Consider the following 18,291-nt stretch of genomic DNA (forward strand, 5'->3'; position numbering starts at 1 on the left):
TGATCCAGTCCTTCGCCATGGTAGGTTGTACAAATTATGTCCCGTCCAAGATGTTTGAAGTAGTGCGTCTTTAACTCTATGATGGGATATGAGATGGCTCTCCCATGTGGAGAAAAACGGACAATGCACTGCCATACACTGCCTCACAGCCTCATTTGCACAGTCACGTTCGGTTATAGCCACATTCAAGACATTTATATTACTGTTGCACAGCATCGTTACTTTCTGTTACGACCTACGAGAAAGGCGGTAAACCGTGTTTTAAGTTAAAACGTTTAACTTAATACAATCTAATCTCGATGGACATGGACGCTACTCGCGAAACTGTAGTTGTAACAGGTAACGTTAACGTTTAGGTGGTTTATTTTGGGCCAGTAATTTGACGCATTGAACTATTTCGAGTGAAAGTTGTGTCGCAGATAGTTTCGCTGTGTAAATATACTAAAGAACACGTTATTAGTGTTGCCTAATTCGTCAGCTCGGTTGCTTTTATGTATGTTAAACGCTGTTTATTTATTTTCCAATTTAACGTTACTAGGTTTTGCCCCTTTCCGACAATATGTAGTGAATCCAAGTTGGGAGGCAGCCAAGGTAGGCCCTACTAGTAAAACAATGCCATTCAATGAACATTTTACTCACCCTCGTGTGAAAGCAGTAACAGTTATTTATTTTCCTCCTTGAATAAAATGCCAATTTTTTAGGTTCCTATAGGAATACAAATATAAATACCATGTGCTTTAAAGTAATTAAGTTGTCAGTAAAATTGACACTCACACTATGGCCACACTTTACTATTTGAGCAGGGATTGAAGATGGCAGGACTTGGATTGGGCATAGATGTCCATATTATGGAGATTCCTGTCAGTTATGCAAATTCACAAGAAGTTCTTGATGATATCTGGCAAACAATGACTCCAAAGGTAACAAACAAATATTTATACATAGACCAAGTCTTGATGAAACGCTTCATAACAGAGAATCATAAAAGAGAAGTGATTATGAGATGCAGATGAGAAGTTTACAGTATCTGAGTCTGAGATAATAATAATAATACGTTTTATTTATATAGCGCCTTTCCAGGGCTCAAGGACGCTTGACATGACATGTCTTAAAACTAAAACATTTTACTTTTGATACAAAATGATGACAGAGACATTTTCTCGCTGTAATGGGCAGGTTGTTATCCATTTGGGCATAGCCCCAGGATCCAAAGGCATCACACTGGAGCAAACTGGCAAGAACCACTGCTACAAAGACAGGGATGTGAGTGGTCTGTTCCCTGTTCATCACTACTGTATTGAGGGAGGACCCGGACAACTGGACTCTATAATAGACATGAGATCCCTTAGCAAGAATTTAAAAAATATGGGACTTGATGTCATCTACTCCAGGGATGCTGGGAGGTAATAGACTAACAATTTGGTTCATGGCTAAAACTTGAAAATATTATTCATCTATAAAAATGTAAAGCTGTCTGTAAAAATGTGTTGATTTAAAGGGATACTCCACCCAAAAGTGAAAATTATTTCATTTACTCACTCTCATTGTAGATATGTATATATGTAGATGCCACATTCAACCGCTCCAGACACATAGGCACATCCGCCATCTTGGAACGCACAGCGTGTCGTCACTCAGTTGCGGCCACACTAGACTTTGAGCGCACAAAATGTATATGGACACTAACGGTTGTGATATGATGTCACTGCGGTGTCTTTTTTACAAACATGAATTCAACATATATCAATTAACAGATAGTAATATATTACTAATGAAAAAATATACAATGTACTCGACTTTACTGCACTTTTTTTTTTTTTTACTAAAAAAAAAGAAAGAAAAGTTTTTTAAATTCAGCTAAGAAGTCACGGCATGACCTTTCACACTTTTACTGGTCACACAGTTTGACCGCCCCTAAGAATCAATGATGCCACAAAATTGCACAGCTTCTGGTCGTGAAACCGCCAGGATTTAAATCCCCAAAGAAATTGGATAACCTTTCACTGATGAGAATGTGTTGGTTTGTGTTTTTATATGTATTAACTCAATATTACACGTTTTTAAACTATGGTAACTTTTTAATGTCGTGTTAGCCTATGCCTTCGTCTTGTATTGTGTTAGTTTAGCAAAATCGTCTGCTGATATCTATTGCAGAAAGATACATGCATGCCTCTGTTTGCTCTCGTCTCGAGTGTTCACGGCTTTGACCGTTCCAAAATGGCGGACGGCTTACGTATAGCAGCCCATAGAAACAGGCGCTACAGTCTTCTATGTATATACAGTTAGGTCCATATGTATTTGGACACAGGCACAATTTTTCTTTTTTTCAGGTATTTACCAACACATATTCAAGCTATAGTTATTTAATGGATATGGGCTGAAAGTGCACACTCTCAGGTTTAATTTGAGGGTATTTACATCCAAATTGGAGGAAGGGTTTAGGAATTACAGCTCTTGGGAGAGCCACCCCCCCTTTTTCAAGGGACCAAAAGTAATTGGACAATTGAATCAAAAGTGATTTCATGGACAGGTGTGGGCTATTCCTTCGTTATTTATTCATTAATTAAACAGGTAAAAGGTCTGGAGTTGATTCTAAGTGTAGTATTTGCATTTGGAATATATTGCTGTGAACCTACATCATGCGTTCAAAGGAGCTCTCCATGCAAGTAAAACAGGCCATCATTAGGCTTCAAAAACAAAATAAATCCATCCGAGAGATAGCAGGAATATTAGGAGTGGCCAAATCAACAGTTTGGTACATTCTGAGAAAAAAAGAATCCACTGGTGAGCTCAGCAACATAAAAAGGCCTGGACGTCCACGGAAGACAACAGTGGTAGATGATCGCAGGATCCTCTCCATGGTAAAGAAAAACCCATTCACAACATCCAGCCAAGTGAAGGACACTCTCCAGGAGGTAGGCGTGTCATTGTCAAAGTCTACAATCAAGAGAAGACTTCACGAGAACAAATACAGAGGGTTCACCACAAGGTGCAAACCATTCGTAAGCATCAAGAATAGAAAGGCCAGATTAGACTTTGCCAAAAAGCATCTAAAAAAGCCTGACCAGTTCTGGAAAAGCATTCTTTGGACGGATGAAACTAAAATCAACATGTACCAAAATGACGGGAAGAAAAAAGTATGGAGAAAGCTTGGAACAGCTCATGATCCAAAGAATACAACATCTTCTGTTAAACATGGTGGAGGCAGTGTGATGGCATGGGCATGCATGGCTTCCAGTGGCACTGGATCACTGGTGTTTATTGATGATGTAACAGAAGACAGAAGCAGCCGGATGAATTCTGAAGTGTATAGGAATATACTGTCTGCCCAGATTAAGCCAAATGCAGCAAAGTTGGTTGGACGGCGCTTCACAGTACAGATGGACAATGATCCAAAACACACTGCAAAAGCAACCCAGGAGTTTTTTAAGGAAAAGAAGTGGAATATTCTGCAATGGCCGAGTCAATCACCTGATCTCAACCCGATCGAGCATGCATTTCACTTGCTGAAGGTAAAACTAAAGGCAGAAAGACCTACAAACAAACAACAGCTGAAGACAGCTGCAGTTAAGGCCTGGCAAAGCATCACAAAGCAGGAAACCCAGTCTTTGGTGATGTCCATGAGTTCCAGACTTCAGGCAGTCATTGCCTGCAAAGGATTCTCAACAAAATATTAAAAATGAACATTTTATTTATGATTATATTAATTTGTCCAATTACATTTGAGCCCCTGAAAATAGGGGTACTGTGTATAAAAATGGTTGCAGTTCTTAAAATGTTTACTTGATATTTTTGTTCAACCCCTTTAATTAAAGCTGAAAGTCTGCACTTCAAATTCATATTGATTGTTTCATTTTAATTTTATTCTGGTGGTATACAGAACCAAAAGTATGAAAATTGTGCCTGTGTCCAAATATATATGGACCTAACTGTATTTATCTATGACTCTCATGCCATCCCAGATATAAATATCGTATGGTGTTTGCTTTGTGTGATTTTGCACACTTCCATTATATGGCTTGCAGAGATGGATTGTTTTTGAATTTGCATTCATCTGAAAAAAGTCATATATCAGTACATCCTTACAGTAAATAATGTGAGAATTTTCATTTTTGAGTGGAGTATCCCTTTAAGGTCCTGTACAAAAGTTGGTACTGTAATTCAACAGTTTATTTTCCTCCATTTGTGAATTATTTCATATTTTTCTGCAGCTACCTGTGTGATTTTGTATACTACTATTCACTGTACCACGGGCAGGGAAAGGCTGCGCTGATCCATGTGCCAGCATCAGGAAGCCTGGCAAGCCCAGAGAGACTGGTACCACAACTCCAGACCATCATCCACGCTCTGATACGCCAGCTGGGCAGCTCTGCACACACCAGCTCAGAGTACGTGGACAGCACACAGGTAGAAAACATCCTCCATAAAACACAATCCTGTCATGTAGACCACATAATGGAAATTCAATAAGTGACACGTGACAAGTCTTCAGACTCATTCATTTTTTTAATTCAAAATTTAAGAAAAAAAGAAAATACATGAAAATTCTTCAGATATACATTAAGCCAATGGCATGTAAAAAGTCTACCATCTCAACTGGAGGTGAGGAGAAAACTGAAAAACAGGAGGCCTTAGATACATAACTTAAAAGACGACGAGAGTACCAGCCAAGTCATTTCATCATCAGTTTCTACAAATCAATGCAATGACACAGAGATATTTTTATTTTTCTCCTTTTTTTTTTTTTTTTTTGTGAAAGGTAAATAAAGTGTTATTAAACTCTTTTCAGTACAGTAGTTCAAGGCCCCTTTTGAAATTTGTTGGAATGCCAAGCAGAAACAGTGCCTGGGAAATGATGTCTGTGAAACCTCAAGCTCATTATTGCAATTAAAATGCATTCATGCATCTGTTCTAAACCTGAGGTTTTGCATTATGAAGAAGAAATATAATAAAATAATAGTTCTCATGATAGTTGAGGAAAAAATCTTTCAGTCAATCTACCTTCAGGTTTGCAGAAAACTTTCATTGCAACATAAGCTATTTCTACTGTAAACTCTTTATTTTAAATTCTAGTCATGTTCTCTCTCTCTCTCTCTCTCGCTCTCTCTCTGTGTCATGACTACCCGTAATCTACTGGACATCGCTGTCCTATTTGTGTATGTGTTTCTGTAGAACTGAAATCTACTGGTAACTAAGGAACCTTGGCAGCATTCAATGAAAACTGACATTCACTTTGCAACAGGCCAATGCTTTTGTCCATATTCATTACAGGAAGAAAAAAGAAGCAGAAATAAATAGTGATATCTATAATTTTCCATTATAAACACATCAAAATCTTAATCACTACATCTACATGTGATACACTCCCACCCATATACATACGCAACAATACAAGCACAAGGGCTTTTATAGAATGGTTATTTCGATGGTCTTGTACCACACAGAATAATATTTCTTTCTAACAATGTGCCTCTCAGCATCCCGACCAGTATCTTCTGCAAGCGCCCTCGTTTCCAACCCCTGGTGTTCAAAAGATTAAAAAAAAAAAGTCAAACGAATATTTTAAGTGCCATGAAACAGAACGACCAGGGGTTGTAAGACCGTGACTTTCTCTGAATCCTCTTTGCAATTTAATCGTCTGACCCATCTGTTTTTAACGGTGGTTTGCAGAGAGAAAGCATGTTGCTTAGATCCACCACCTACCCAATGCGATTGGCAAGACTATTTGTAGTCTCTTTAAAGCAGCATGTTGTCAGCAGCAGTAGAAAAGTGGCAAAACTACAGCCCTTTCTCCCTCTAGAGAATGATGTCGATGAATACGCCGACAACAATTGGCCCTTTATACAGTATATTGTACTCGCTAGACATGGAGTGCATCCGACCAAACAAATCTTTGACTGTTTTTTTCCAGGTAGGTTTATGAGAAGGGGAAAAAAAATCCACTGGTTTGTTGTGAGAAAGTGTTACGAAATCCACAGTATGCATTCGATCGTTAGATGCTTTGGCCAAAAGGTATTAGAGCAGACTGCAGCAAACGAGAAGGACGATTCACTTATAGTGTTATAGTTATCGGTGTATTAAAGTCATCCTCAGTTATAGGCCATCGACAGATGTAGGAGACTGACATTGTTGTGCAGAAGAAGGTCATGCTGGGAAACAGGATGTCAAGGGCCTTGATCTCTTGATGCTGCAAATGAGTTCTTGCTAAATAAGATCCTTTAAACTAATGGAAAATTGAACATCATGTAGAGCTTTCAATGACAACATCATATCTGGACTCAAATCATGTTTTTCGTTGAAGTCTTGCTCTCATTGCAAGGTACTCAATATGAGGATATCATATGCTCTCCTAAACTTTTATGAACAGCCGTTTTATTGATTAGATGGCAAATAAGGGGTGATCAGTGAAGAAGAATATTAAATACAAAAAAAAAAGAACTGTTTTATCTCTAAGGTCCATTATGATGAAACCATCTGGTGAATTAGAAAGTATATTGCAGTGTGATCGAGAGCAGTGCGATTTTTGCGTTGCCAGGCATGTGATAAGGGATGCAATAGACTCGCCATTAGGACTCCCATAGGCATGATACCTCACACCATGACTTCCTCTCTCTCCACTCCTGGGAGCTTGTACTCTGTGGTGCTTAAAGAGGTTTTTTTGTTAGTTTTTTTTTTTTTTTTAAATCAGAGACATGACAGATGATGATAAGGTGTCCCAGAAGAAAGCGAGATGTATTTTATCATTTCATATACTTACACGTTTAAAAAAAATAAAAGAGAATGAGGTAGATAGATGCTGAAGGAAATGAAAAAAGAAAGTCCCCCAGTCATGACATCATGGAAAATGCATCTAGAATCAGACTTTATACTAAATCATAAGGGCATTTGTACAGTGATTTCAACTGGTATCACACACACACACGCACAAAAAAAAAAAACAGGAAATTAAATAAATACCCCTTAAAAGGGGGAAAATAACCTTCTAAGACAGGATAAATAAGTCCTGGGTAACGTTCCCAAATACACATGAAGAAATTCTTCAAAACTAAACTTTTTTTTAAAGCCAACTAGCCAGGGAAACCTATTGTTTTATTAAGCAATCTTTGAAGAAACCGATCACTTCTCTGAACTTGAACCGATTCTTATTTGGTTACAGGTGGCATATTTCATCAGGAAGGTTAGTGTTCATTGCATGGATTTATAAAATCGAGGTGGTTACTGAGATTACGAATACATCTCTTTTGGAGGCGATACAGGCTGGTTGGCATATGCGAGACAAATTAAGACAACCCGTTTAGCCCTGTTAGTTGCTATTCAGTTACATGAATGGGTTACAAATAGTCTATGAGGGTAAAGAAATGTAAATGAAAACTTCCATGTCAATGCCAGGCAGACACTGACATACTGTACGGTTTACTACACTGTAAGGAGAGGCCAGCAACTGAGGTGGAATCTGCTATGATGGGAACATGATGTTTGGAGAACAAAACTGTAACATTAACCTGAGATTGAGCTGCACCTCATGAGCAGGTGCAATGGTAGACAACTTTATCAAGGGTGCCTAAAGTTCACATGCAGAGCTAAAGGAGTTTGTTGTAACTAATAATAATAATAATAATATTATAGAGAAATGTTAAACACAAGGCAATGGACATGTGGCAATGCAGACAACCTCTTAGGGAGAAAAAAATAAATTGCTATTCTTTTTTTGTTTTCTTTTTTTCTTTTTTTTAGCAAGAAGAGTATAAAGCATAAGAAAATGGACTGTAGTGGAGATATCATAACATATTAAACCTGAAGGATTTCCATATACATGTATACATATATATACATATATATATATATATACATATATATGTATATATATATATTCACACCGACAAAAGAAAAAAATAGCAGCTTCTTTCTGTACAGACAAAGAGGTGAACATCAGAACTGTAAAAAAGTTATCAAAAGTGACTCAAACCAATGAATTGTGTGTAAATGATCTTGTGGTCTAACATAGAACTGTAAGACCCTTCTCAGAATCATATGATTTGTACAGAGAGACTAATGACTAGTCTAAAAAAATACCTGCTGTGTACAATGCCTCACTCATCCCACAAAACAGATGAAGCCCCTCAGTTTGCTTCATGACCGAGCTGATCCCTTATAATTCATATACGCCTCTGCAGCGCACCAATCTCTTCACCTTCACGATTAGCGTCGCGCTCTTTCCTTTTGACTTGAGACATTGCTTTCACAGAGGCTCAGCTCACAGATGGTGTGTGCAGCAGGAACTGCCATGCAATAGTCGAAGATCAGATCCATATAAAAAGGGGAAGGATTTACAAACTCAAGCTGATTGTAAAAGATGAGGTCCAGAAATCCCCCATCAAAGACAGTATGAGAGCTTAGTCCCTCGATTGCGCTACTTCAAAGTGCAACCTTGAAAAATCGGCTGTGGATGGGGGGGTGATGTCATGATAAATAACTTTTGATTTGGCAAAAATTTGGCAGTTTCAAAAAAAGCCCACCTCACTCAAACAAACACCCTTGAAATGGATTAAGTAGAAGGGTGGATTCAACCAGTAACATGACCAATCACTGATTGAGAACAATCGGTCGCAGCTAAGAAAGTCTTGCGCCATTTTGAAAGAGAAATGTGTGACAGTTTTAGAGGAAGAAATGTACTTGCGCTGAAGAGGTGAATGTGTATTTTTGTATAAAACACACTGGTATGCACCCTGAAAGCGTTCACGGGCTGGGCTTGCTGGCTAATATGCTTGTCTCTCTTGTTTCACAATGAACTGGCAGGTTTTCTCCTTTAGAAAACATTAAAACCGTTTTTTTTTCTTCACACAAGTGAAAGCCAGGCCTCTCTAGTGTGGTGGTTCATTCTGAAAACTTAAATATTGCAAGAGTTTTTGTAGGCTTTTTCTGTCACCAATCACCCGAAACATCCTCCATCATTCGAAATCATTTGAACAAAATGATCCACTGACTTCCAGGAAGGACACCGTCCTTTTGGTTGTCGACTCCACGGTCAGCCCTGGGTTTTGACTCCTCGAGAATGAAAGAAAAAACACATATGACCATGTAGACAAAGGGGCGAAGGAAATGTGGGTACCCTGTGTGAGGAGTAGAGGGAAACTGAGCAGTCGTGATCAGCAGGCCGATGACTGAGGCAGTGGCAGCGCTCGCTCGTTCTTCCTCCCCCCGTTCATGTGTGCGTAGGGCTGCGTCTCGTCGAACGCCTGCCCCAACAGCACCACTGGCCCGTTTGCTGCTACCTGTCCTGAGTGCTTGTCTAAGGCCAGGCCCGGAGAGGCTGAGGAGGAGGGTGGTGAGGTGGAGGGGGTTAGGGCGGACCCCAGTGGCGTCCCGGGCCCCTGAGCCGGGGAGAGCGGCTGTGGACTCTGGGTCTGAGCCCCTGTGCTCCCCTGAGAGGAGGGGCCTAACGTGGAAGCAGGATCCAGTGGAACGTTCTCCATGTTCTCCACCTCCATGTCCAGTTCCTCTGTGTCGGGGGGCTTGTTCTCCTCACTGTAGAAAAAGCTAACCTCTGGGAAGGGCGGCTCCAGTTCCTCTTTTATGCTGTTGATGATCTCCAGAAAAGACGGTCGCATTTTAGGGTTGTACTGCCAGCACATCCGCATCAGTTCAAACCTGTAGACCAGATACACATATGGTGTTATAGTTTGAATTTAAAGAAAGTTGATCAGAAGTCACATTAACTATTCAAAATAAAAGTTACTATATTTGATGTGATGCAATAAACTGACTGTGAACTCCAAATAATGCACACTAAAAAACAAAAGATTTGCAAAACAAATTATTCTTAAGAGCCAGTTCATTTTAGTGAATCAAAACACACCGTGCAACCAGTGTAATCCGATTTATGAACAAATGACTCTTTTGAGCCAGTTCATTTTAGTGAATCAAAAATGTACAGCATGACCAGTTAAGCCTGATTCCTGGAATTAAATGACCAGAATAAGCCAGTTCTTTTAATCAATACTTCAAAAAGATTATTTACCAGTTTGAATCAGTCTAAAACTCTGATCTGTATACAGAGTTTTTATCATAAACTAAAACTATTAAAAAGATTTGGTAATTAAAATAAATCTGAAATAAAATGGAACAACTTGAATGAAAATTAGAGTCGAGTTGCAGAATTCGAGAGATTTTCAGCAAAATGGACATTATAACTGAAATATAGCCAAATTTCAGCATTTTGGTTGTGACAGAGGCAATGTACAACTCTCATATTCATGTACAAATCTCATACTTGTATACTGCAGTGCAAACAAGCAATATAATGTCAATAAAATCTCAAACCCAGGTGATTCACACTTAAAAACTCCACCCATCAACAGGTGGCAGTGTTCACTAAAGCTAGAACACACCGGAGTGTTGCGGAGAAGACAACTTCAAAAACATTTTGTGGTTGTACACACTGAGAAGTGCACTACTATCCTGAAAACTCCACAGACATGTCTTATGTGAACACCTAAGGATGCATGAGAAGCAATAAAACAAAACAAAATAATAAAACCTATGATCATAACAGTTTGGTGTGGTACTCTCCCACCATCTTGGTAAAACAAACAAACAAGCTAAGAAGAGTTTCAGCACTAACGGTCCCACTGAAATACATTTTAAGTGACCTCCAGCCACAGGTTCAGAGCAGACCTGGGATCCTTCTCGCAAGGACATTGCACAGCATCAGGTCAAATACTGCACTGGAAGTTACACTTTTTTGTGGCTTCAACTTCAGAGATGTTCCCTCAAAACGACAACAAGTTTTTTAGGACAGGCCTGGCGTTTGCAAGTAACCACCCTTTTTACCGTTTGTTGGATCACAAATTCATAGCAGAAGCCATCTGTCATTTCTCACTGAAGTGATTTTAAACGCAATCAGAAAATGTGATAAATCCTGTCCTCTGTCTGCACTCACTATCTCTTTTCCAAAACCCATTGAGCTACCGTCCTGTCTACTGCCTCTCTCTATGGGCGGCTGCCTTCTAAGGCAGCATACTAACTGAAAGGAAACCTCATAAGTTAAAGATTTGAAGCGCTCTACAAAGCCAGCAACTCCACAAATAGCGCTTGGAGTCGGCATGAGAGACTCGACTCAAGATTAATCCCAAAAGTGTTTGATGTTAGTACGTTTTTAAGCCTATGGCAAGATAAAAAAAAAACAGCACTCACACAAATCTGAACTATTTTCACTACTTTTTAGTATTAAATGACATATTCATAGTGACATCTGTTCTATGCTATCTAGGTAGGCAGCTCACTAGGTTTTGGAACAGAGCTTCTGACTGCCATCAAGGACAATGATGAAATATAAAACCTCAAAATCTTTTCTTTAAAAAACAACAACAATTTATCCATGATAGGACTACTGGTATACTATTTAAAAAATGCTTCAGAAACATTGTTAAACAGTTTTGGAATAAAAATGTCCAAGTATTGAGCTCAACATGATGAGCGTTGTTCAAGCAAGTGTTCAAGAGATCTACATGCTATTTCTGAATCCCTGCCCTTGTATTTCAGCCAAGTAATACTTAAATTCTCATGATATCATAGAAATGAGGCCGACATCCTGACTTTATGATGTTTAGCTGAGTGTAATGATGAGATACAGATGACAAAGCTTCAGCGTTTTTACAGCGCTAGCTATGTAGCGCAGCATATGCTCAATCCTCCTCTCTCGTGCAATCAGGACAATGTAGCTGCCATGGAAACCGGGGGTTTGTGTTTCCATAACAGTTGAGACAAGAAAGAGTGACTGAGGGAGAAAGGGGTCAAGAGAAACGGACAGATAGACCTCATGCCTCGCTACGGACATCAGCCCAGAAAAGGAGAATGGCAGACCAGATCGGTGACGCAGGCAGACATGAAGATGCTAAGATAAGTACGAGAAGCTCTTAATAAAAAGTGGAGCAGCACGGGTCACCGTTACTGTCACCCCCTGGGAACCGCGCATTCTCCCTTCTATGGATGGAAGCTCTTTGACAACATGATGTCACCTGTCTCCTTTTAACCCGTGACGCAAATGACACCAGTCAGGCTTTGGCCTGGCGTGACGTTAGCAGCAGCATCTGGTGACATACTATCGACATTTTAACGTGATATCGCATCCCTAAATAGAAAAGAGGCTATTAGAGGACAAAGGGTTAACAGTGTAAAGCAGAGTGCCAAGTTTGGGAGCAAAGTGCAGTTGGTGGACTCACAGCATGTCGGGGCAGTTGTCGGGTTTATCCAGCAGTCCTCCCTCCATGACGAAGCGCAGTACCTGCTCGTTGGACATGCCCTGGTAGGGCTGCTCGGCTAAAGTAGCAATCTCCCATAAAACCACACCGAACGACCTGAAGAAAGAGGAACTGGTTAAAATAACTCTGCAGGAGCAACACAAAGGCACTTACAGTAAATCATGCTAAATGTCACAAAACCCATTTACGTCCAATTACGTCAGCAACCGTAAACATCAAGTAACTCAATCCAGTCAGACGAGGACAGAGAGGAAAGGAATGAGGCCATTTAAGGTCAATAGATGCATGAAGAGGCGCTTAGAGACAATTGCAGTCCTGCGGAGCCTAAAAGCAGTGCGTGTCACTGAAAAGCTGCGGATGCATCTACGCATTTCCTTATTTTTCTAGCATGGGACAACAAAATGCTCATTTTCAAAACAGTTGCGAACACCGCATGAGCCGCTGACCTGAACTTTTCTCTTTTAGTGTGGTGTTTTTGTTAGCCCTGTGTTCCTCATTAATGAAAACGAGTCCATATATTAGCCGGCGGCCGGTGAGAAAGTGCAGCAGCGGACCAGAAAGTCGGCAAACCCCAAATAAAAACCACACAAAGAGCACACTGTTGCCAGTCGTTATTCATTAGTTCTCCGAGGACAAATTTTCTACACTGGCCAGGGATCTGAGACAAAGCTCAACACCCTTTAAAACAGGGCTATTACAACAGTGACTTGCATCTAATTGGCTGCAACATCTGCGTGTTGAAAGACAAAACCGCATTAGAGTGGGACTTTTTCGGGGGAAGGAAACAAATAAAGACACCTAACGGCGAGGTTTATGGGAGTACGAGATGGGAGCTCGCGGTGACTCTTTTCATCTCAGGGACTTCAAAAGCAGCAGATACGGACGGAGGGACAGGGAGGCGGGTCTGCGCTGGCACACCAACCCCATCATTACCAAACATCTGGAGGAGGTTAGGAGCGCACGGAGTGACAGAGCTGTGGGACGCTGGAGATTGGGAAACTGCAGAATTGGAGGAGTCGGTCTATGGCACCGTGACTCTGTTCTACTGAACCGCCGCTGCTGGGACTAAGGCTGTGGAGAGACAGTCTGTCTGAGACAAAGAGACAATGTGTTTGGGCACGTTTCGCTTGGCTGGGACTGGAAGAATGTCTGGATGTGATGCATATTATTCTCCCTTGACACAGAACATCAGTGGAAAAAAACATTAAAGGGTTTTCACCTCTTATAGGCCTATGAGGCTTCCTGTCGTATTAAGAAAAATAAAGAGACAGTTTCAATGCTTTCTGGACAGTTGGGGGCCTGTGGTGAAGAGGGGCTTCTGTGTCTCTGATGGGACATCCCGCTGATCAGATGGAAACATCCCAGTGTTTCATCAGTCAAATTTTGGACGCGTAAATAAATCAAACTTTTTTTGATAAAAGCTTATACTTCCGGTTTTTTATTTTTTTATAGGCAAATATATTGTTTTGCACATACATTTCTTAACATAATCTATTAAGTTTTAGACTTAAGTTTGTTGTAATTATTTGCAGGGTTTATATAAAACTTTCTTTATTTTTTAGGAAGGGGATCCCACAAAAGGAGACATCATAAAACCCCAACCAATACCAAAGGTAACTACTTTGAAGAAACCTAAATATAAAGTTAGTTTAGATTTTTCCTATACAATTCCTACACTTCCATTTTCCTTTTTTTGCAACAGAATAATTCAGAAAAGATGCATTAAATTGTAAAACATCAAAAGTAAAGATATTTATACAATTACAAAAGATTTCTATTTCAAATAATTGCTTTTTTTTAAATCACAACTGTTTTCAACATGGCTAATAAATAATAAGAAAGAAATGTTTCTCACCAAATCATGTAGATTGATTTCTAAAGGATCATGTGACTGAAGACTAGAGTAACTGCTGCTGAAAACTCAGCTTTGAATCACAGAAATAAATTACATTGTATAATATATTAAAACAGAAAACAGTTACTTTAACTTGTAATAATATTTCACGCTATTAATGTTTTTACTGTATAATAAATGCAACCTGTATGTCCAAATGTTTGACCGGTAACGTACTGTACATGCAAGCGCAGATCAATACACACACACACGCGCGCGCACACACACACACACACACACACACACACACACACACACACACACACACACACACACACACACACACACACACACACACACACACACACACACACACACACACACACACACACACACACACACACACACACACACACACTGCAGAGAAGCAACAGAAAGTTTTGCATTTGTGTGTGAAGAGAGGACAGGCAGCTCATACCAGACATCAGAATTTGTTGTGAACACTCCATCTTTCAAAGACTCCGGGGACATCCAGCGGACCGGCAGCAGCCCTTTGCCTCCTTTGCGATAGTAATCAGTCTCGTAGATGTCCCTTGTCATGCCAAAGTCTAAACACATAAAGAGCAAACATGAGCTGGAAGAAAGCTGTGAAAGGCCAGTCGCACCTCTCAATGAAATCATGTTTCAAATATATTCCTTAAACACAAAGACTTGCCTCCGATTTTAACTGTGAAGTCCTCAGCAACCATGCAGTTCCTGGCAGCCAGGTCTCGATGGACAAACTTGTTGGCATTGAGGTATGCCATCCCGTCCGCTATCTCTCCGGCCATCTGAATCATCTTCTTCAGCGGAGGCAGAGACTGGCTGCTAGAGCCCTGCTACATGGTGGGAAAAAAAAGAGGACAAATGCTGCATTCAACACTTCTGTTTCTCTCTTGTACTTCTAACCCCTTTGTGAAGAGCTGACTGACATATTGAGTAAAGGGGGCATAAGATGTAGCCCATAGATCAGAGCAGAACAAAAATAAACGTAATAATCGTTATGAAGTAAAAGTGTATTCTAATAAGCTAAAAAGAAGTATAGAGATCAATTATGGGATAACAATTAAAGCATTTGTGGGGAGGATGTTTGTGCAGGCAGAGATGACAGGATGTTTCATACCTCTTTTGAACGGAGAGAACGCAAGTAGCTCTTCAGATCGCCCCGTGTCATGAGCTCCATTATAACTAGAGTGGGTTGGCCTTGCGAAACCACACCAAGAAGTCGCACCTAAACAAATCAGGGTCACTATGAAAACACTGAGAAACCTGTGTCTGAGCAACCTGTTTAAAAAGCATCATTATTTTTGCCATTTGTTTGGTGGCACAGAAATGATACACTTAATACATAAAAAAAATTGTTGTTGTTGGTAAAACCAACTGCTTGATGAGATTGTGCCCTCTTTCTTACCACATGGTGACAGTTGAACTCCTTCATAACTGAAGCTTCGTTCAGGAACTCGATGCGTTCACGCATACTGGCGGATTCATTTACAGTCTTGATGGCTACTCTGGTCTCAGGTTCATCTTTGACGACGCCCTTTGCGATGCCCTCATATACCATACCAAAGGAGCCCTGGCCCAGCTCACGACACATGGTGATTTTCTCCCGAGCCACTTCCCATTCATCTGGTACATACACTGAGGTTGCAGAAATAAGAGTCAGCACATTTAAACAAGGAGTGCAGTGTATCATAGAAAAACAATCATCCCGTATGTTTGGCCAAACCAAGATGATGAGGCAAAAGTTTCATGATGATTTCATGATTAGTTATGGCTGTGACAAATAATTCAAGTAATATTGGTTGCAAATTTACTAGGAAATAAAATAATATATTGTAAAAGTTTTGTTTGTTTGTTTTTGTCAAATTGTTGCACAATTTTTGTTAGAATTATGAAATTATTATTTGTGTTAATGTTACAGTATTTTTTAATGTAAAAAAAAAAAAAAAAAAAATGTCAGTGCAACACCTAGACAACCTGGTTTTTAAACCATAATACTCACTTTCAAAAGGACTGAAATATTCAGGGTTTACAGAAGCATAGAGCACACCGTTTCCTAACCTGTCACTATTCCTGAAAGCAAACATACATAAAAACAAATGAAAAACAGTACTGGACACTGGAAGTTGAAATAAAGTCTATTTTTGATGGGGCATCAACCTCTTTTTGGTGACAAAGATGACAACGCTGATCACTGCAGTGAGCAAAAGTAGCACTACAACAGGGATGATGATGGCCAGATAGAAGGCATTACCATAATCTACTGTAAAAGAGAAGGACATTCAAACAGAATTAAAAACTTTGAAACATTATGTAGTCTCTCTACATTTCCATAAAAAAAGCTATTTCAAAGTGATCAGTAAGCATACCTCTTCCTAAAAATTAAGTCATATATGCGTTCCTTACTTTTAGGTGGTGGCACATAGAAGGACACTGGTTCAGTCCAAGACCCATTCCCAGCCAGAGAAGTGGCTCTGACCCGGGCGGAATAATTTCCAGAGGCCAAGTTGCTAAGCTGAGCTCCTCGCAGCACTCTGTACTGCTGCCGTGATACACACTCATGCTTCTCAGGCTGAAACACACACACACACACAGTCGGTTTGTGGCCTTGGCTGCAGTTTTAAACTATTTCTTAATGGTGTATAAGTTAGTTGTCGCACTAACCTCAGTTCCCAGGCGATATTTGATCTCGTACATGAGGATCAGTCCATTAGGGTGATGAGGTTCAGGCCACCGCAGCAGCACCGTTCCTTCGGCTTTCTCATCCCTCTCCTGAGTTACAGTGCCCGGAATATCATCCGCTTTGTCTGGAGAAGAACAATTGTGCTCAAGGCCAGTGCTCTCTTACAGTAATTCAATAAGATTTCAATTGCATTTCAGTTTTAATTGCTGTTAACAAGTCATGCTGTAGGCACAGCGGAGAATTACTTGAAAGTTTGATATTTTGTTGGCCTGGATATGCAGTCATTTGTGCACAAGTTTGGTTTGTTGGTTTTACTGACCTGCTGGTTTGGTTCTAGAGAACACAAAAGCCGCAGCACTGCAACGGTGGACCTTGTAGTTACAAGCGTGGATGTCAATGCGGTACACAGTGAAGGGCTGCAGGTGGGAAATCTCCATGAAGTCTGCATGGATTTTGCCTTCGGAGAAAGGATACTCTTTCTCCTGCAGCTCTGGGTCAGTGATGTTACTCTCCAGTCCTGTGATGTTCCTGATTGCACCTTGGAGCTGTGTGCCATTGGCCACTCCGAACAGGTCTCGACGCTTCCTGTCTGGAGGTCTGAGACATGGAATAAAAGCATTAGAGAGGAGGATGACAGGAGAGGAATGAACAGGAGAAGGAAAAGCAAAGGACATAGAGAAAGAAAGGAAAGGAAAAGGATAGGAAACAGAAAAAAGGAATGAGGAAAAGGGAAGTAGTCCATGACAATGAAAAAGGAAAGGGAATGGGAAAATAACAGAAGCAGAAAAATGAAAGATGAAAAGGGAAGGGAGGGGAGGGAGCAGTAAATGAGATATGGTAAAAGGTAGGAAAGAAAGTAAAAAAGGACAGTAAGAGGGGCAAGGAAATAAAGGTGAAAAAAGTCAAGAGTAAAAGGAAATTAAGTAGAAAATAACAGTAAGAAATAATAGAAAGATATAGTGCAGTCAGCCTTTTGTCAGCAGAGTCTTCACTGGTTTAAAAGCATAAAAGCCAATTACTGCGCACAATTACTCTACAACACACACCACTTCCTTTAACGTGAAAGCCTAATTCTCTAATGGCCTACTAACAGGTCTCTTAGTAACACTGAGAATAGTTGCATTACTCTACAGCCTACAGAGCTCCCTTTTTGTCTTCTGGATCTTATTCATCATTTATCATCCTGAATAATGAGATCCTTTAAATTCTTATGACTGCTATGTATCCAGCTAGGCTGGGACTGATCCCTCGTGAAAATTTGGTAGTTTTAAAATTAAATGAGAGCTGGTATCCAAGAACTGTTAACTCTCGTTTCTACCCTGACCCTTTCCTCTCTTTCTGATTCTCCTTCATGTCCCGATATAAAACAAAAGTCTATTCATGAAGCATTCATATGCACTGTCATTGCTTACTATAAAATATATACTTGCAAATGAAGCAATAAACATACAATAAACATTTTTGCAGATGAG

The 18,291-nt window shown here is 40.1% G+C and overlaps 2 protein-coding genes across 4 annotated transcripts in view; one reads left to right on the top strand and one right to left on the bottom strand.

Moving 5' to 3' along the window:
• Positions 1–18: 18 nt before the first annotated feature.
• Positions 19–4,481, top strand: pgpep1l (pyroglutamyl-peptidase I like). Of its 2 annotated transcripts, XM_079621826.1 has the most exons (5): positions 19–339; positions 539–591; positions 804–920; positions 1,177–1,403; positions 4,212–4,481. In XM_079621826.1, exons 1-5 carry the CDS (start codon positions 300–302, stop codon positions 4,468–4,470), a joined length of 696 nt encoding a protein of 231 aa, XP_079477952.1. In that variant the 5' UTR covers positions 19–299; the 3' UTR covers positions 4,471–4,481. The 2 variants fall into 2 exon arrangements, with proteins under 2 accessions (XP_079477952.1, XP_079477951.1); XM_079621825.1 differs by having other exon boundaries at positions 19–591.
• A 4,665-nt stretch (positions 4,482–9,146) lies between these two features.
• The window catches only part of igf1ra (insulin-like growth factor 1a receptor), a gene marked incomplete at its 3' end in the record, with an annotated part of 84,558 nt that continues 75,413 nt past the window's right edge, over positions 9,147–18,291 (bottom strand). For both annotated transcript variants that reach the window (XM_079621821.1, XM_079621822.1), the window contains exons 11-21: positions 17,139–17,416; positions 16,801–16,943; positions 16,543–16,708; positions 16,297–16,399; positions 16,139–16,209; positions 15,545–15,774; positions 15,257–15,364; positions 14,810–14,972; positions 14,573–14,702; positions 12,222–12,356; positions 9,147–9,648 (exon numbers count right to left, since the gene is read on the bottom strand). In XM_079621821.1, coding sequence (XP_079477947.1) covers positions 9,147–9,648; positions 12,222–12,356; positions 14,573–14,702; positions 14,810–14,972; positions 15,257–15,364; positions 15,545–15,774; positions 16,139–16,209; positions 16,297–16,399; positions 16,543–16,708; positions 16,801–16,943; positions 17,139–17,416 — 2,029 coding nt within the window. The remainder of the gene's footprint in view (positions 9,649–12,221; positions 12,357–14,572; positions 14,703–14,809; positions 14,973–15,256; positions 15,365–15,544; positions 15,775–16,138; positions 16,210–16,296; positions 16,400–16,542; positions 16,709–16,800; positions 16,944–17,138; positions 17,417–18,291) is intronic.

The sequence above is a fragment of the Phoxinus phoxinus genome (assembly GCF_949152265.1).
Source record: "Phoxinus phoxinus genome assembly, chromosome: 8".
Lineage (NCBI taxonomy): Eukaryota > Metazoa > Chordata > Actinopteri > Cypriniformes > Leuciscidae > Phoxinus > Phoxinus phoxinus.

What these genes read in the sequence shown, in the direction of transcription:
- pgpep1l (XM_079621825.1), top strand. Translation starts at nt 496, where the DNA reads ATGTTAAACGCTGTTTATTTATTTTCCAATTTAACGTTACTAGGTTTT. An exon ending in CAAGTTGGGAGGCAGCCAAG is followed by an intron (nt 592 to 803) that starts GTAGGCCCTACT and finishes CTATTTGAGCAG; the next exon opens with GGATTGAAGATGGCAGGACT. An exon ending in TACTCCAGGGATGCTGGGAG is followed by an intron (nt 1,404 to 4,211) that starts GTAATAGACTAA and finishes ATTTTTCTGCAG; the next exon opens with CTACCTGTGTGATTTTGTAT.